This window comes from Nyctibius grandis, chromosome 6, assembly GCF_013368605.1.
Source record: "Nyctibius grandis isolate bNycGra1 chromosome 6, bNycGra1.pri, whole genome shotgun sequence".
Classification (NCBI taxonomy): domain Eukaryota; kingdom Metazoa; phylum Chordata; class Aves; order Nyctibiiformes; family Nyctibiidae; genus Nyctibius; species Nyctibius grandis.
The window spans coordinates 55906282-55924745 of NC_090663.1; the positions used below are offsets into that span (position 1 = coordinate 55906282).

At 38.0% G+C, this 18464-nt stretch overlaps 1 protein-coding gene across 2 annotated transcripts in view; it reads left to right on the forward strand.

Annotated features, from left to right (window-relative positions):
* Window positions 1-18464, forward strand: part of GRID2 (glutamate ionotropic receptor delta type subunit 2) — a 774093-nt gene that overhangs the window by 539421 nt on the left and 216208 nt on the right. For both annotated transcript variants that reach the window (XM_068403567.1, XM_068403569.1), the window contains 3 exons: window positions 886-1059; window positions 7840-8001; window positions 16311-16430. In XM_068403567.1, coding sequence (XP_068259668.1) covers window positions 886-1059; window positions 7840-8001; window positions 16311-16430 — 456 coding nt within the window. The remainder of the gene's footprint in view (window positions 1-885; window positions 1060-7839; window positions 8002-16310; window positions 16431-18464) is intronic.

Genomic DNA, 18464 nt, shown 5'->3' on the forward strand with positions numbered 1-18464 from the left:
TGTTTTTATGTGAAGGCTGGAGTCAGTTGCTGTTGTTTGTGAGCCAATGCTTCTCTTGCTCCGTGTTCCCCGAGGGCCTCATTGTTCAGTGGTGTAAAACACTGTGTTCCCAGACGGCAGGAATTTATACTATGTAAAGAACTATTTTTCTGGTTTCCCTAACCTGTCTTAAAGTTAATATTTTAAGCTTAATATTTCACATATCGATATATTTACTTAGTTATTTTTTCCTTTAAAGTGTGTGTCCGTAGAGCTGAGTGTTCAGCTGTAAACCTTAATAGGTACCCTGTGGAGTAAAAAGTTGCTTTTAAATTAGGTCTTGCTATAAGCAAGTACATACACACCTAGAATGCTCTAATACATCTTCATTGTCCTTTTGGTAAACGTTTACTAACTCGCACATTGTTTATAGGTTCTTGATATTCTGTTTCCAGAAAATGAATGCTTAAGGCCTGAATAATTGTCTGTACCTTCACAGCTCCTAAGCAATGCTACACTTAGAAATACATCATGCTATGACTTCCTACTGATTTACACATTATCTGCCAAGGATGCTATGAAACACTTTTAAGTAAAAGATCAAAAGTAAAAGGAGAGGGAGAGAAAAGCCAAAATGAAACAGCTAAGCCCAGTTACATCTACAAAGATCTGGTGAGGTTTGGGCACAGTACATTTTAAGCTTTTGCAATTATTGTAAGGGTGGTATGTCAGTTGTTTTAATGAGTATGCATATGTTCTTTTTGAGGCTATGGCAGAGCTCGACAATAGCCATGTAGCAATCACATGCCTCTTGGTCCTCTCAGTTTATTTTTTATTTATAATCTGGTGGTAGCATTTCTGTATTTTAACTTTTATGCATATGCTCTCCCTTGCCTTATCTTCCAGGAAATAAACGATGTGGATGTGCAGGAGCTGGTGAGAAGGTCAATTGGAAGGTTAACAATTATTCGACAGACATTTCCAGTCCCCCAAAACATAAGTCAGCGCTGTTTCCGTGGCAACCACAGAATATCTTCATCACTCTGTGATCCGAAGGACCCTTTCTCTCAAAGCATGGAGGTAGTTCATATACCAGTCTGTTCTCACCTGGGAACTGTCTTTCTAGATATGTTCAAGGTTATTCCTCAGGGGCTTACTGTTATTTAATGTTTATTTTTCCTGTCCTCTCTGATGTAGTTTAATGGCTCATGACATGACAAGAAAATACTTGAGTGGGGATGTGAATGGATGTGAACAACTCTCCCACTCCACAGCAACTGAGAAAAAAAATCCAAAAAAGACACCTGATCTCCAGTCAGTGGGGTAGTTGTTTTGTTGCCCCGCTACATTTTTTTTGTCATCTCACTGAGAATTTCCTCCCTGTAGCCAATGTCTCCTGAGTTGCCATGCTTCTCTAAGCCTCAAATGTGTTGTCAATAGAAGAGCCTTCCTGAGGAGCACCCGCATCATCTGTTTCTAGTGTCTTGGTGCATGCACCTAAATCTATGCCTATGTTCCAAAGAGACCTTATTTTCAGGGTTGTTAGTTACAAATCATAATTAAACTATAAGAGCCTTCCTACCACATGAAATTAGCAACAGGATCATGGTCACTTTCCTCCTGACTTCACATAGTTTTTCAAGAGCAAGACCTGTATCTCTGTGATATATCTGATTAGGCTTCGTCATGACAAAGCTATGGCAAATCAGAAATGTGGAATTGGCTTAAGATGTCAATTTTACTTTTGGATTTTTTTTTGCATGGTCTTTTATGAAGTTGTAGAAAGATTACTGTATTGGCAGCGGTGCAGGAGGAGCATATCTGACTTAGCAGCAAAGAGCAGTCGTCTTTGTGATGCTGAAAAAAAAAAGGAGTGAGAGAAACAGGAAGGTGTTGAAGAGTGTCCTTGCTTAAAATGAAAATATGTAAGGTGAAAAGGAGGAAAAGGTGTCTGGCCTTGCCCTGTTTCAGGTTAGCTGTAAGAGCCTTTTCCTCACTAATTGTTCATAAAGCAGCCAGTAAGCAACTATTGATAGCATGAAAAACTTTGGCCACAGCACACTGCACGGTGATCCTGTTAGAGTTCTTAAAATAAACAGGATTGTGTAAGGTCAATAGATGCATAGGATGTGCATCAGACACAAAAAGGAGGCCTACAGAGGGTGGAAGCAAGGGCAGGTAGCCTGGGTCTTCACTGGCAAGTGCTCAAGCCACACCACCCAAGTTGCACAAGGCAAAGGCAGGGTCTGGGAGAATGAAGAACCGCCCACTGTAGGAGAAGATCAGGTTTGAGACCATCTAAGGAACCTGAAGGTGCACAAGTCCATGGGACCTAATGAGGTGCATCCGCAGGTCCTGAGGGAACTGATGGATGAAGTTGCTGAGCCACTATCCATCATTTTTGAGAAGTCGTGGCAGTCTGGTGAAGTTCCCACAGACTGGAAAAGGGGAAACAACCCCCATCTTCAAGAAAGGAAAAAAGGAAGACCCAGGGAACTACAGGCCAGTCAGCCTCACCTCTGTGCCTGGCAAGATCATGGAGCAGATCATCTTGGGAACTATGCTAAGGTACATGGAAAATAAGGAGGTGATTGGTGACAGCCAACATGGCGTCACCAAGGGCAAATCATGCCTGGCAAATTTGGTGGCCTTCTACGACGGGGTTACAACATTGGTGGATAAGGGAAGAGGAACTGATGTCACCTAGCTGGACTTGTGCAAAGCATTTGACACTGTCCCGCACGACATCCTTGTCTCTAAATTGGAGAGACGGATGGACCACTCGGTGGATAATGAATTGGCTGGACAGTTGCACTCAAAGAGTTGTGGTCAACAGCTCGATGTCCAAGTGGACACCAGTGACAAATGGTGTTGCTCTGAGATCGGTATTGGGACCAGTCCTGTTTAACATCTTTGTCAGCAACATGCACAGTGGGATTGAGTGCGCACTCGGCAAGTTTGCCGATGACACCAAGCTGTGCGGTGTGGTCGACACGCTGGAGGGAAGGGATGCCATCCAGAGGGACCTTGACAGGCTTGAGAGGTGGGTCCGTGCGAACCGCATGAAGTTCAACAAGGCCAAGTGCAAGGTCAGGCACATGGGTCAGAGCAATCCCAAGCCCAAATACAGGCTGGGCAGAGAATGGATTGAGAGCAGCCCTGAGGAGAAGGACTTGGGCGTGATGGTTGACGAGAAGCTCAATGTGAGCCGGCAATGTGCGCTTGCAGCCCAGAAGGCCAACCGTATCCTGGGCTGCATTAAAAGCAGCGTGGCCAGCAGGTCAAGGGAGGTGATTTTCCCCCTCTACTCTGCTCTTGTGAGACCCCACCTGGAGTACTGTGTCCAGCTCTGGGGCCCCCAACATAAGAAGGACATGGAGCTGTTGGAGTGAGTCCAGAGGAGGGCCACAAAGATGATCAGAGGGCTGGAGCACCTCTCCTATGAAGACAGGCTGAGACAGTTGGGCTTGTTCAGCCTGGAGAAGAAAAGGCTCTGGGGAGACCTTCTAGCAGCCTTCCAGTACCTGAAGGGGGCCTACAGGAAAGCTGGAGAGGGACTTTTTACAAGGGCATGTAGTGATAGGATGAGGGGGAACAGTTTTAAACTGAAAGAGGGTAGATTTAGATTATATACTAGGAAGAAATTCTTTCCTGTGAGGGTAGTGAGACACTGAAACAGGTTGCCCAGAGAAGCTGTGGATGCCCCCTCCCTGGCAGTGTTCAAGACCAGGTTGGATGGGGCTTTGAGCAACGTGGTCTAGAGGAAAGGTGTCCCTGCCTGTGGCAGGGGGGGTTGGAACTAGATCATCTTTAAGGTGCCTTCCAACCCAAACTATTCTATGAGTCTATGATATCTCTAGAGACTATTTAGGAACTGTTAAAATTCTTTGGGTTGTGCCATTCTGTTATGGCAGCATGGTCCTAGGAGGAACTTTTGTAGTCTATGGATAATGCATAAAAACTGATGGTGTGATTACGTGCAGCCACTAGAAATTGCAAAGAGAAGTTTTCATGAACAAAGTTACTAACCACAGCAAGGCAAAAAACAAGAATCATGTATCGATGGGAGGCTTCATGTTTTGATTTATTTTTCTCTTCAACTTCACTTTTGTTTTTATTTTCGCTTCAACAGTGAACTGACTGTAGGAAAGAAAATTTGTGGAAATCAAAGTTTATTCTCTACAAATTGGCAAATTCCATTTAATGTGTTAGATTGAACCTTTTACTTCAACCTGTGCTTCTTGATCCACTTACAGCTTGGAGAGCTGTAATATTCCTATTGAAAGCTTTCATAATGTTTTGGTTCAAAGGAATGATGGAAGCTTGACTGGTTTAACTGTTCTGCACAGTTGAGTTGCTTTTTTCATGCTTTCCCTGAGAAGGCTGCACTTCATTAGTAGCTGAGTGAGACAACAGTAAAAAATGAAAGGAAGAAAAACTCTGACACAGTTTCCCCTGTGTCTTCATACGATGCACAGACCTTTTAGTAGCTGTGGGGTTTGTTCACTGTTTCTTTGTTCTCCTCAACAATGTTATAAATTAACTTCTATTCCAGTGGGGAGTTGGAACAGTTTATAAATTGAAATTTCTAATGCTTTTTTTTGTGCCATCAAAGTGTGACTAATCAGACGTGCTCTGGAAACTATAAGGGTGTATTTCTTGATTTATTTTTTCTGAATTACTCCCCCTAAAGTCTGTGTGAATAATTATTTTTTTTCAACATCTTTATTAAAACACTGAAAAATATTTTGGTGAAAATCTTTCATTGTGTCTCTGGGATTGTCCAAGTCAAAACAACAACTTCCGTAAATTTGTATCGTTTTGGAGGCAGGAATTTAAAAACTGGATTCACAGAAGTATTTAATACCATGACCCTTTTGTCTAAAAACTATGTGCAGTAGTCTAACGTAAAATAAACACCATTAATCTAGATTAATCACTCATACTCAATCTGATTGCTAAATATCTTTCTTCTACAGTGTGGAACAAAAAAATCACATCTGAATTTTGAATTGCATCAACAGGAAGTTATGCAGTTAGATACTGCTTGACAATGCAGTGTCCAGACATTAGTCAGAGACTTGGAATAAATAAAGGATCAGTAATGGATACCAGGCAATGCATTAAATGTCCCGGTGAATTTACGTGGGAAATGAATAAAAGTGTAAAGTGACTTTAAGTTACAGCCCCACTCTGTGCATAGGGACAGTTACTAATGAAGCATACTTCTGGTAGTGATAGGGAAGGGTGATTTGGAGAAGCAGAAATTAATCATAGTGTCTTTATCATTGCATTATTAGTGATTGATTGCTGTAAATGTTGAGCTGAACTATTAGTGAAGGAATAACAATGCTTAATAATTGATGAACTGTGTACTCCTGAGCCCTGTTAATACTTGATGAAGGCCCAGCTATATTACTCTTAGATTAGTGAGTGCATCCTTCCTCATGAACTGTGACAACAGTCTTCTATTCCCATGATATTAGGTTATAGAAGCTACCTTGAAAGCAATGTCATTTTGTTGGGAAATGATGACTTGGCATCTGTAGCCCTTCATGTACCAATTTAGTCTCGTTAGTGACCTTATTGTCTCTGCTCGCTCGAGGGTTTTGTTTTTCCTTTGGCAAAGGCTTATGTAAAATAAACTTGCCTCACAGCATAGTAATAATTCCTTCTCTCTCCCTCAAACAAATGTCCCTGTGGTGCTGACTTCTTTGGGGAAATACGGTTTTAGCTGAAATGCTTTGAATTCTTTGTAGGTTTACAATACACAGAGAAATCATCCAAATTATTTTAAAAATGCTTGATTAATCAGAACCCACATCCTCAATCCATGCTTTTAATCCCATCATGCAGAGTGATGCCTGGACTGTGCATCTGCAGAAAGTAAATTAGCTCCTGGGTGAATACTGAAATGGAAATATTCACAGCCACTAAAGTCACAGGAGAAGCTCAAGTAATAATAAAGAAACATCTTCCAGAAAGAGAGAGTGAAGGATCATTGTCGTTTAAAGAAAACCGAAATAAGGATCAGAAGTTCTGTGCATTTGTGGCACTAACAATGAAGAGTTGTAATGGCAATAGAGTATCCTGGGAGTTTATCAGGAGGGAAAGCAGCAGACCATTAGATCTCCTTCAATAAAACACAGAAGGCAAAATGCCCCAGGAAATTCTGGCAAGGTAAGGAGAAAGACAATCTCTTTCCTGGATGCTTGGCAGGGAAGGAGTCTGTCACAAAACCTTCATGTGAGAACTGTACAGAGCAGATAGCAGATGACACAGGCAAAGCTAAAATAAAAATGAAATTTACATAAGAAAATAAAAACATAAAAAATAGGTTAAATGGAAAAGAGTAAGGCAGGAAGAGAGACTATTTTTTTTCCTTTTTTTTAAGGTGATGTGTGGATTTACCAATCAGTGTCTCAGATCTTCAGCATTATTTTGCTTTCTTGGCATACACCCCCTCCGAATAGCTGCAGGACTTTCCCAGTCTTTGGATATTTTTGAGGCACAATAGGGACATTCTCCACAAATTTAGCATACTTTCCTATTGTAAGCTTCCTTCTTCTTTTAAGGTTTTTGAGCAGACCATCTTGAAGAAATGCTTACACAGAGCAGTCAACGTATTCCACAAATCTGGGAAATGTCTTTTGACTTGTCTGTGACTGATGGAGGAAAAAAAATAACGACCTTGCCTCAGTTAGCAAATTGCTGCTGACTAATTTGTTTTCAGGCACTAGGGATGCTCTACAGCCCCCTTCATAGTGCAGCTGAGAAAACTTGAGTTTCCCTCAATAACTTCAGGCCCCATGGCTTCAAATGACCAAAAGGTTATCTAAAAACAATATTCCCAAAGGTCCTTCTCATTTTTGAACATCATTTCTCTTCCCAAGAACCTCTGTTCAGGAGAGCTGAGGTATATCTTTATGACACTGTTAGTAACTTAAATGTTCCTGACATTTGAGGGCAGAAATGACTGAAACAAAGCTGTATTGTAAATTACTTGTTTCAGAAGTGTTCATGAATTCTGAGCTTCTGCTCTTTTACATTGAATTGTATCTTTCACATCTGACTTTGTCCTGTGAGTGTTTAAAATACATATACAGAAATAGTACATGGGTAAGTGGAACTGACACACAAGTAATTTCTTGAATTCAACTGTTCTCTCTTTGATACCAAACTGAAACTTTCTCGCACCCTGTGTGTAACTATGCTCACAGTGAAACATACACACGTTTACTCAGTAAGTTTCATCCTGGAAGGAATTAACAGCCATTGCCAAATACTCTGACATGAAACACTATAAGTTGCAGAATCAACATGCAACTGCACACTGAGAAAGATTTCAACAGGTCATATTTCATTCCAGAAATTGCCTCAATCAGAATAGACTGCAAAATTCAGGCACAAAAACCACGATGAAATAATTTATTTTAAATTTTCAGAGTTTCTGTTTTTCAAAAGAACAAAACAATCTTGAAGATAATTTAATGGTGTCCAAATATCTGGTGACTGAAAAATTGTAAGTTGTAGGCAACTGGTTAAAAATAAAAGAAAGTCTGTTTACGTTCACGAGTAGGGCTTTAAATCCTGCAAATGGAGCTGTGCCAATGATTGGGCTGCCTGTACTTCACATGTGTGTAGTTTGTTTCTGCAAATCACTTATAGCATGTCAGCTCCTAGCTGCAGTTTTTACCAGAGCCAAAGATATGACTTTTTGACTCTACAGTTTCTTCTTAATACCAAATAAGTCATTTAATTACCAGAAGATTATGGGTGAGGCAAAATAAGTTATAATTCTGGCTGCTGGCAGGAGACCACAAATAATAATGCTAATACTCCCCTTTAATGTCTTTGCAGATTTCAAACCTGTATATATACGACACTGTCCTCCTGTTGGCAAATGCCTTTCATAAGAAGCTGGAGGACAGGAAGTGGCACAGCATGGCCAGCCTCACCTGCATCAGGAAGAACTCTAAACCCTGGCAAGGAGGACGATCCATGTTGGAAACCATCAAGAAGGTACTTTTTCCCTGTATTTCCTCATCTTTCATTTCTAAAGTACTTGTATTAGGCAGTAGTTCTTTCTGAGGTGCGTGCTGTTCTTGCCGGTACCAGCAGTGTCTTTTCAAAGCAGTAGTTTTGATATATTTACAGTTTCTGAATGAAAATATTCTTTAATTGTTTTGGGTTTTTTTTCCATGTCATAATGAGCATATTTGAAATGAAGTCGATGAGTGTGTTTACCAAAACTACCAAACAAGTAGAATTTTCAAGTATGAATAATATCCTGTTGTAAAAGTGTCACAGTTAAGAGGTAAAGCAGATAAATTTACTGTTTTATTTGTAAAAGAAAGAAAAAGGTTGCATCATTATGCTTGAGTAATGTTCTGTGGAATTTGCTGTTGCACTGCTGTTGACATTAATATAGTGAAATAATAGAAATGAGAGTAAGGAAAACCCTAACTCATGTAGTCTATACCCTGCCATTGCAGAACTGTTCCCTGCAACAGTCTCTACAGTGCTTTGTCCAGTGTTAAGCTCTTGCTGCTTCCCTGTGATTATTATTGCATAACTTAATCATGCTCATGTCCAAGATGCTTGTCCTGTTCTTCAGTCTTTAAAGATATTTTTTCTTAGTTATTCCCTTTCTTCATGATGTTTACAGCCTCCACATACTTAGAGACAATTATCACATCTTTCTGGGTCAGTATTTAGTCAAAATATGCATAGAGTGGTAGTTCACTCTTCTCTATAATTTATTTGGTTCAGTTTCCTTATGTTATTGATGTCTGTCATAAAACTGCCTTCTCGTTTGCCTGCATGTACTTGCTGGTAATGTATACTTATATTTAAAGTGCTGGCAGTGCCTACAGTGTAAATGAAAAAAAACCCTGGGAACTGTTAAGAAAATTTTTTTTAAATGATGCTTTATTTATGGCTTTCATTAAAAGGACATAAAAATAATTTAAAATATAATGTTGTTTCAATAAGTTGCTGTTCTGCATTAGGTCTTTAACTACACCAGAAATTATGACGATACAGGCAAAATGTAAGACTCCTTTGAACACTGCTTATTTTTTTCCCCAGTCCTGGGTCAATCTGCATTAGCTCCAAAATTACAGTTCAAGGCTTACTTTGGTGGCTGTCCTCAGTTTCCATTCCAATAGTCTGAAGTCATGAGACTGCAAGGGTAATCCAGGACACATTTCTTATTTCAGGGGCAGGATATGGCTTTAAGAGACTCTGTATTGCTCTTAACTTACCAGAGCAATTTCAAATTCACATTTGGCAGTCCCACGTATTTTAGGCTATGTTTCAGGCAAGGTTGGTTCTGGAACTTTTCTTCTCAACTTGCATTTTGTAAATACTATTGCACTTTTTTTCTTTAATAAACTAAAAGCTATTTCTGTTTACTCAAATCTGAATAGGATGCCTGAGCTGGAAAACTTAAAATACCCACTTCCACTTTAGAATTAGAATTTACTATCTGAGCTGGAATTTCAGGCAAGGTCTGGTAGCCCTACTAGCATCTCTAAATTTAGAAGCACTCCACCATGGAAAGGGCTGCTGACTGTTTTGCATTACGTTTATTTGCTTGTTTGTGGTGTTTGTGGATGTGAGACTGATCCTGTTTTCCTACGTAAACATCCTTTATGCTGTTTCTTACCACCATCTTGTCTCTTTGCATCTCAAACAGAGCTTATTCCATTCTTTGCCACATCATCCTAGCTATCGAGTTTATCTTCTTCCAATTTTCACCTCCTAAAATGATGTGATTAATAAAACAAACTCCTTCTGTGACCTTTCACAGAAGAGCTGCACTGTATTGAAGATCAATTTATGTAGCTCTTAACCCTGAAACATGAACAGAAATGGCCAGGAGAAATATGAAAGCATTCAAGAAGGCAGGAGCAAGTGGAAATTCCAGGGTTGAGTTAGTTTGCTAGAAAATGAACCAAATGCCAAGGGGATTCCTGACCTGTGCAGCTAACCAGGTTTACGTCCTGTTGCTTTTGGGTTTCTCTGCAATTTGAATGAGATGGCTTTGATAAGAAGCCATTTTATTGGTGTAAATTGAATAAATAATCCACATACTCCTTATACTGCATTGTGCTGACAGAGATTAATTTCTATAAGTAACATGCTAAAATTGAGAGTCAAAATTTAACCCAAAATGGAATACAGAAATTTCCTTTGTGTATGTATGTCCGTACTGTTTCAATCCCTAGGCAGAGGAAAGCTAAAGATTGCAGCTGAGAGCTGGAATTGCACGAGAAAAAGGAATTCTGCTTTAGTTTTGTGGACTACCTTCCCTTTTGTTTCACTAAAGCATTTATGTAGAACAACTTCAGGATCACAGCTGTGTACTTCTGAAATTTAAAAGTTTACATTGATGAATGTCTGACAACATATCAGAAAAATAATAAAATTTAAAAGTAATGAAAGGAAAAAATAAAAACCACTTCATCCCTTTTCTTGAGAACGCTTCCATTTTCCATCTTGTTTTTTTTCTTTAAACGTATTTTCTCTCCTGTCATCTTGGAACATCCTCTAAAACCAACTGAAATAAGTTTTTCTCAAAAACATACGATTTTTCCTTAATTTTGAAAGAAAACAGGAAAAAGTTACCATGTGGTATTTAAATCATTTCTGAATAAAAGGTGTTCTGCATTTTCATTTTGAAATCACCACTGTTTCAACAGTGTAACGTATAATGGAATATCATAAGAAGAAGATATTGTTGTAGTTGGGGGTGAAGATACGTTCCGAGATTTCTTAAATGCTCCTGGAAAAAGAACTTCCATCCCCTGCACAACTTTAACTCTAACTTCATAACGACCTGTATCGTAGAGCTGGAATCACCATCTTGTCCCAGATTGTCCCTCACCTCAATGTAATTCCAGTGGGTGTTGCATTGTAGCCAAGTATGGTGGTGGTGGGGAAAGAGTTAAGGAAGAGATGCCAGATTCCAGCCTGCCTGCTTTAGAAAAGGACTAGCAACTGAAGTAGTTGTTCTCCTGGCAGCAGCAAAGCGGAGGTGATGTTGCCATCTACTGCTGCACACAACTGAGCTCTTGGTGCTAAAAAAGCAGGAAAAACTATTTCTAGAGGAAGATTTTTCTAGAAGAAAAACTGTTTTCTAGAATCAGAGATCCAGAAACAGCAATATCTGGCAGTGTTTTAGCTGCAGAGGGAATCCCTCTGATTTCGGGAGGGAAAAAATGAGAGAGATGGGAAATCTCTGTAAGCTACACACTGAAGAAGGTAAGAGAAAGGGGTGCTGATGTTCTACCTACAGCAGCACATGTTAAAAATAGGAGAACTCTGGTGGTAAATAAACTGATTTCTTTATGGCTAATGAGCTAATAGGGAAGAGGAGAGAATGAGGGGGTATTAGAGTTTCAAACATTTATTGAGATGGCAAAATAGGTGTCTGAATCATTCCCTATTGTTGTTTGTTACTTTTCACTGTTGAACATTTGATTCCTGTGTCACTATTTCTACAAACAACTCCAAAATTCTGTGTGAATTCAGCTGATTGGACAGAGCCTAAAGAAAAAACATTTTAAGCCAACCACAATTATTAAAATCTAATATCTGTTTCTATGCATTCTGGAACTGAATAGTTAAATTCATCAGGAAATATAATCCTTCTAATGAATTTGGCCAGCTCTAGCAATTAGTTATAAATTCACTTCTGTAATAGGAAATATCCCCAAAGACATGCTGAGTTGTTTATTTCTCAGTAAAGCTATGTCACAGTGAGAGAAATAAGTATTACTAGAAAATAATTCTACTGTTGGAAAAATTAATCTTCCCAAATAGTCTGAAAATAAATGTAAGCAGCAGTATATGGAGGATCAACTCAGAAAAATTACATCAAGTAACTGCATATATCCTCTCTCACGCTTACCTGATCTCTTCCCAGTCACATTTGTTTAGCTTACTGACAAACAGCAAATTTTTAGTGCTAGCAGCAACATAGAGCCTATTTCTTTGTGGAAAAAGAGTTGTACCTCATGCTGTTTCATGAATCATGGGTGGGATTGTCGACTAGTTCTGGTCTCAGAAATGTCAGTGATGTTCAGTGGTGATGTGCAAAAAAGATGCTGAATTGTTTTTCAGGTAGTAGATTAAGCTCTCTTCGCTAGCAGTTAAAAATGGTGTGTTGAGTTGAAAACTCAAAAATGTTTTCAGTATCGGATTTTTTTCAAAAATGAAATGTGAAACACTTATTTAATGTTTACAGCATTTTTTTCTGCCTGTAACCACAGTTTTTTCCGTAATTACAAAGTAGCTAGTGTCTGAGCATAACCAAATTTTGAAAAAAAAAAGAAAAAAGAGGAAATTTGAACAGGAACTGTGAGAGCAAGTGCAATACTTTATAACTGATGATTGGCAAGCTGACATTCCCAAGTGAGGTCTTGACTGCTAGGTAAATAGTGCTTTCTTCAGGGATTTACAGTATAGTAGTGCCTAAGCATATATAAACTGTTGTTTATCTGCCAGTCTAGACAGGACTCAAGTAAGCTTTAACTATATGGCCAAGCTTTATAACAACTGCAAAGCCCAGAGCAGTGATCAGAAACCTAAGTAAAACATTTTTGTCCTAACAACTGACATTTCACTCTTCAGTTTTAAATGTGTCAGGAAATTGCATGGTTGAAGCTCAACCTTAGAGGAATTTGAGAGAGTAGATAATAAATCTGTCTTCATTTTTCCCCAAATAGCATTGTTTCTGTAAGTTAAATGGAATGAAATAGTTCTTTGACTCTTACCCATTACCATAATTAATGCTAAAATAACTTCAAAAAATCTCATCAGGAAGTTACTGGATCAGTAGCTGTCATATAGATAGCCATTTCCTATGGGATCTCCTTCCACTATACATTAGCAGAGGGATAAAATGCATGCCATAAATCAAGTGTTTTAGAGGGATCCAAACTGTGAAAGGCTATGCAGAAAAAATGGAGCAGTGTCCTGAAACTTTTCTTAGGCAATATGCTGTCCCATTGCATCAGCCCTAAGCAACGAAACAGGTTCGTGTAAGTCTTGTAAAAGGCCTGTGTGGGACAGTGAGGACTAGTAGAGAACAATAACAGGATTGCCTGGCCTGCAGGTCCAGCAAGGTAGGTCCCAGGCAGCAAGGAGGCATCAGGACCTTCAAGAAGTTTCCTATCAGATTTAGTATTGTTGTTGGTATTATATGGACGGTTTTGTCTTCACTGTTTTATCTTTCTGCCTCTGCTCTTTCCAAGTCAGGAGCGTTCCCATCTAATCTGAGCTCTTATTACGCTGTTTGCAGATGTACAGAGTTTAGAAAAGAAAGCTCTAATCACAGACAGTCTTACATGAGAAATTTTCAAAGTGTTATAAAATTGCCAAAATAGATGAACGAGAAAAATTGTTGCAACGGTTACCACTGGATTTCAGACAAATGAAAATAACTAACAGATTTACAGTGTGTACCTTGCCCCAACAGTTGCAGCCATTTAAAAATCAAGGTAGATAAACTTATACAATGGTTTTGGATAGAGATTGAATTCCAAAATATGGGAATTGGAATTCATTCATACATATAGTACTGTTAACCTGTACTATATGGTAGGGGCCGTGTGTTTCCAAAGAATCCTATGTTTTCTTAAAAAGTGGATTTCATTACTTCATTACTATTTCTGTAACTGAGGTGAAATTCTTCTTCATATGATCTTTCCTTTTTATCATATTTGCTCAAATAAGGACAAAGATTATAAAAAATTTTTTAAAAGTTGGCTAAAATGTTAAATTGCTGTCTCAAGTCTCAAAAAATCATTTAGTTTTTAGACATGAGTCTGTCTTAGTATCCCATAAATTGTTAGGAGAACTCTCAATCTGGAAAATAAAGTCACTTTAATTTTCTATATTGATAGTTCCCACTTTAAAACTACTTTGTCACAAAATAAGAAAAAGGAAAACACTTTTTGCTGTACAGAGCATCTGTGTTAACAGATTTTAATTCTTTTCTTGTTGAATATTTCCTTTCTTTTATCGTTTTGTTCCAGATTTTTCCCTTCCTTTTTCCAGACCTTGCTTGTGGCTCACTTGAAATCATAGTGCAGCTCAGGTGGTCTATAACAGTTTAATTACAATGTTCATACTTTACCTACCTCAGGCCCACAGTTTTAATTCACGTTGGGGGGGAAAACGTTTTAGGAAGTAATACAGGAAATATGAAGTATAATATAATAAAAGCAGTATATGGTAAGCGGTCAGAGTGGTGCAGGACTAGGAACAGGTGTATACTGTCAGGGAGGGCAAGTCAGCCAGATGGAGGCTCTTGGGGATCAGATGGGGATCCCAAGCCTTGCAGATCTTCGCTGCTTTGCAGGCATTTCTGCATCACATGTACCATGAAATTCTAGCTTAATTAATCAAAAAGCCAGATGAGACCATATGAGAAAAAAAGTATATGGAACAGGTTTTTATTTATGGTTCGTGAATAGGATGTAGCCAAATTTAAGTTAGCAGAAGAGGTTTATATTTGTGAAACTTGGTTATTTACCTAAGGATATGTTCAAATGATTTTGCAGGTAGACAAACTCACTCTGTCTTTACTCTGAACCAGCCAGCGGTGTGCTAGCCCCAATCTAAAAGCCATGAAGGTGTGATTATTACAGGATTGTGCTCAAGCTAATTAGTAACCTGTCATGCTAACTATAGCGACATGCATCAAAATTGCCTGGCCAGCTCTCAACAAGGGTGAAATGACCTGGAGTCTTCCTGCAAAAGACTGTGCAGATGTACCCCTGATCAGGATGTTGTTTTTTCCTTTTTTTTTTTTTTTTTTAATTTTTGTTCTAGTATCTTGTCCAAAAAGTAAACATTATAGAAAAGACCTTTTTAAAGTTAAAAATATAAATATACACAAAGTATTATCTTGTTTTTAACTGAAAGTAGCATTTCATGAAATATTTTTGTGTTATTCCCTGATGATACTAGTCTCTTAGTCTCTAGTAAGTTTTAAAGGTGTTATCTCAACGATCAACTTCCTTATTTTTATTATAATCATATTAATTTTTTATAAAAGGATGACCACATTTTTTAATTCATACTAATCTGCAATGGAAAGGCAAATTTTGTACTTCTTCGTGGATCTTCTCCAAACCGAAGATGTGAGAATAAAGCTTTTAAAATAATGATTCAGCAAGGCTCATGTGCTTGGTTAGGTACTTTATATTGCAAGAGTTTATTTTCCATTTTTTTCAGTTCAAATAACAAAGCCCTTAACTGAAAAAGCAATCACAACTGCAAAACTCTTGCCTTATGTTTTGAAGAAAAGCTATGGTTTAACACCAGAGGCAGATTTTTTTTGTGTGCATACTTAAAATATTGTTCAAGTTTTTTGGAGAAAGTGGGTTAATCATATAATTTTCACTGAATCTGGAAACTGAAGAATTTTTTTAAGGCTAAAGGTTTTCATTGTAGGCATTTCACATGGCTCTGTTGATTTTACAGTTCACATCATTACCGTTCTTATACAAAGATGAAATGGGTGTCATGTTGAATTAACCCTGGAATATATTTTGAGTATTGCTGTGGCGTGTGTAGCCCTTTCAACTCTGATACTTTATAGTAAATATTCACTGTTTCATCTTTAGTATTTTAACCCCTGTTGACTAAATTGTAAAAAAGTAAAAGTAAGCTTGAAAATATGCTGCATTTGTTGATCATCTCATGCATTCTTAGTAGTAGAGAAGCGTTGTGGAGGAAAACAGAAAAATCACTATATTCAGCTAGACAAGCCCCTCTTCCTTTGTGCAGATCACTTGTGTTGGGCTCAAAAAACACGTAACTTGATCCAAAACTCAAACTGATCTTATGTGGAAATCTCTGTTGTGTGAGAAGCATTTTGGGGGAAAAAAACCAAAAATAAACAAACTGAACTAATTTTTGTGCAATTTCTTTTATATATTTGTCTTTAGTTTTGCTTCCACTAAAATTAGTTGCAAAGCTTTATTTTTTTTTAATGGGGCTAGAGTTTCTATACATATATGCTGATGGGTCAAAGAGCAAAAATTGGAGTGTAAATACACTAAGAGCAAGACTGTTGCTTGTATTGCATGTGCTTAGCATTGCTGAGTTTCATTCTTCTGTGAAGAGCTTAAGTGATGCAGGAACAATTTAGGCTTCAGAATTCTTAGAGAAATGTGGTCTTTGGAAAACTGTGCTAATTCTGGTAGTTGTGTATGTATTCTGCATAGTTAGTGCACAGATCCACTGGAGAAACAAAAGGTTGTTATAATTGGCTGCTTCTGCGTTTTCACTCCATTCTCCTTTTTTTCCAATAGGGTGGAGTGAATGGCTTGACTGGAGAACTGGAATTTGCAGAAAATGGGGGGAATCCCAATGTGCATTTTGAAATTCTGGGGACAAATTATGGAGAAGATCTTGGCAGAGGCATCCGCAAGGTGAGGCTACATGTATTTAAACAAGAGACTATTTTTACTGATTTTTTAAAAACTTTTCTTGTGTTCCATGTTAACAGAAAAGCATTTGATGGCAGATAATGTGTTGTTGTGTATCATTAAGAGGAGTAAGAAATAGAAGAAAAGTCTTGAACTTCTAGATACTCATCTATTTTATTATTGCAGAGTCCTTGCAGTAGGTTCTATTGATCAGGGTTTTTGTAATACAGAATGCTGGTCAAGTGTCCTGAAAGAACAGTGAAAGCTGTTGTTTTGTAACCCTTGCAACCCATTTCCAAAATAGCAAATTTTACATTAAATTATGTTTAGAACACCCAGATTGACACTCGATACGGTCAATGTGGGATGCTGCAACCCTTAGATGATTAAAATTCATAGGTACAGAAAGAGAAAATCTGTTGTGACATAGACAAAATTTCTATAATCTCTTGTCTTCATGAAATGAGTACACAATGTTTTAGTAGAAACTAACTTTTACAGAATAAGTATAATGTTGTGTATTCAGCTGCCAGACACAGTCCAGATACTTGGACTTAGATTGTTTGAGGAAATGGTGTACATCTCCAGCAAAATTACTTTTTCTTGGTATTTCACTTTTGCTAGCCTGTAAAAATAAATTTGAGTCCTGTGTAAGGAATGGTGGAAGCAGGTCTCTATTTGCAACGCATACCCTTAACTTCAGACAACTGCCTATCTGGGATGGTGAAAGTAGCAAAAATCATACCTTTTAGGAAATAAAAAGACTCATAGACTTTTCCAGGAGCAGGTCTCCTTCAAAGACAGACCTCCTGAAAGATAATACCAAGTTCTCTTCATTTAGTGTATCAGATCACATTAGTTTTTTTATGTGAGGAACCTGAGGTGATTGTCTGAAAGCAAATGACAGAGAAAGTTATCTTAATGTATGTAAACTGGTTCCATGTGTCAGTGTCACTATATGATGAAGTACATCATTTGTCTGCATACCGTCTGCAGTAACAGATAAGTGCTCTGAAAGAAGGGAGAGATAAATAAGAAGTTAAAAGTGTCTCTAAACTCCTGAAATTTCTCCTCCGCTATTATTTGGAATTGTTATTCTGTTCCTGCTGTTTCATCTGTTGTCAATACCTTAATACACACACATGCCTATAGCTGTGTCACCTTGAGCAGAGATCCTGACAGAAGCTTCAGAAACTAAACGGAGCTGGATCTTCTTGGTATGTGGAGGTGCACTTCGCAAAGTCTTTAGGCAACCAGAATGTTGGATGACTCCTTATTCCCTCACTTATAATTTCAGTCTGTTTCAACATACTTTGACTTGATTTATTTTCCATGGTATGCATCGTGGAGCTATTTATTCTTTAGAGCAACCAGGTAGTCCTTCCTAAGACAAATCTGTATCTTTGCATTTAATTTAATTGATTGGCTGTTTTTTGACTTCAGGCCTGTCTGGGTGAATGCCCGACTGAAGCATTAAATTACGTTCTTCCATTTCACGAAAAGATAGAAGAGAGACAGACACCCACAGAAAGGTCTTGGAAATACAGAAGTACAAAAAGACTCCCTAGTCTTTCTAACTCTTTTCCAATGTTATAATTTAGATTTATAGTGCATGTTTAAACTATGGTACAGTTTACTTTTAAAGAAGAGATTAACAAACATGGGCACACATAAGTTGTACAAAACAATGAAATAGTAAAAACAGGCTTTTTGAACCTTCCTTGTTTACCCTTTATCATAGTTCAAGGACAAAGAGACATTCACTGTCTTTCAAAAGAAATAGATTTGAAGTTGGTCAAAGAGAATAGTTTTGCACAGAATATAATTAGACCATGAAACTCAGTGTCACAAGACCCTGTTCAGGAGAAAAACAAAGTTGAAAAGTAAGACACTGAAAGTGTGTAATTTTTTTATGTTTGCCAAGATGATTGTTAAAAATTAAATATAGAGATTATAAGAAAATTCTCCTGTTGAAGGCTGCACTATAAATGTCTATCCTTAGAGTTTTGTGATGTGCTGCAGCCGGTTAAAAAGAAG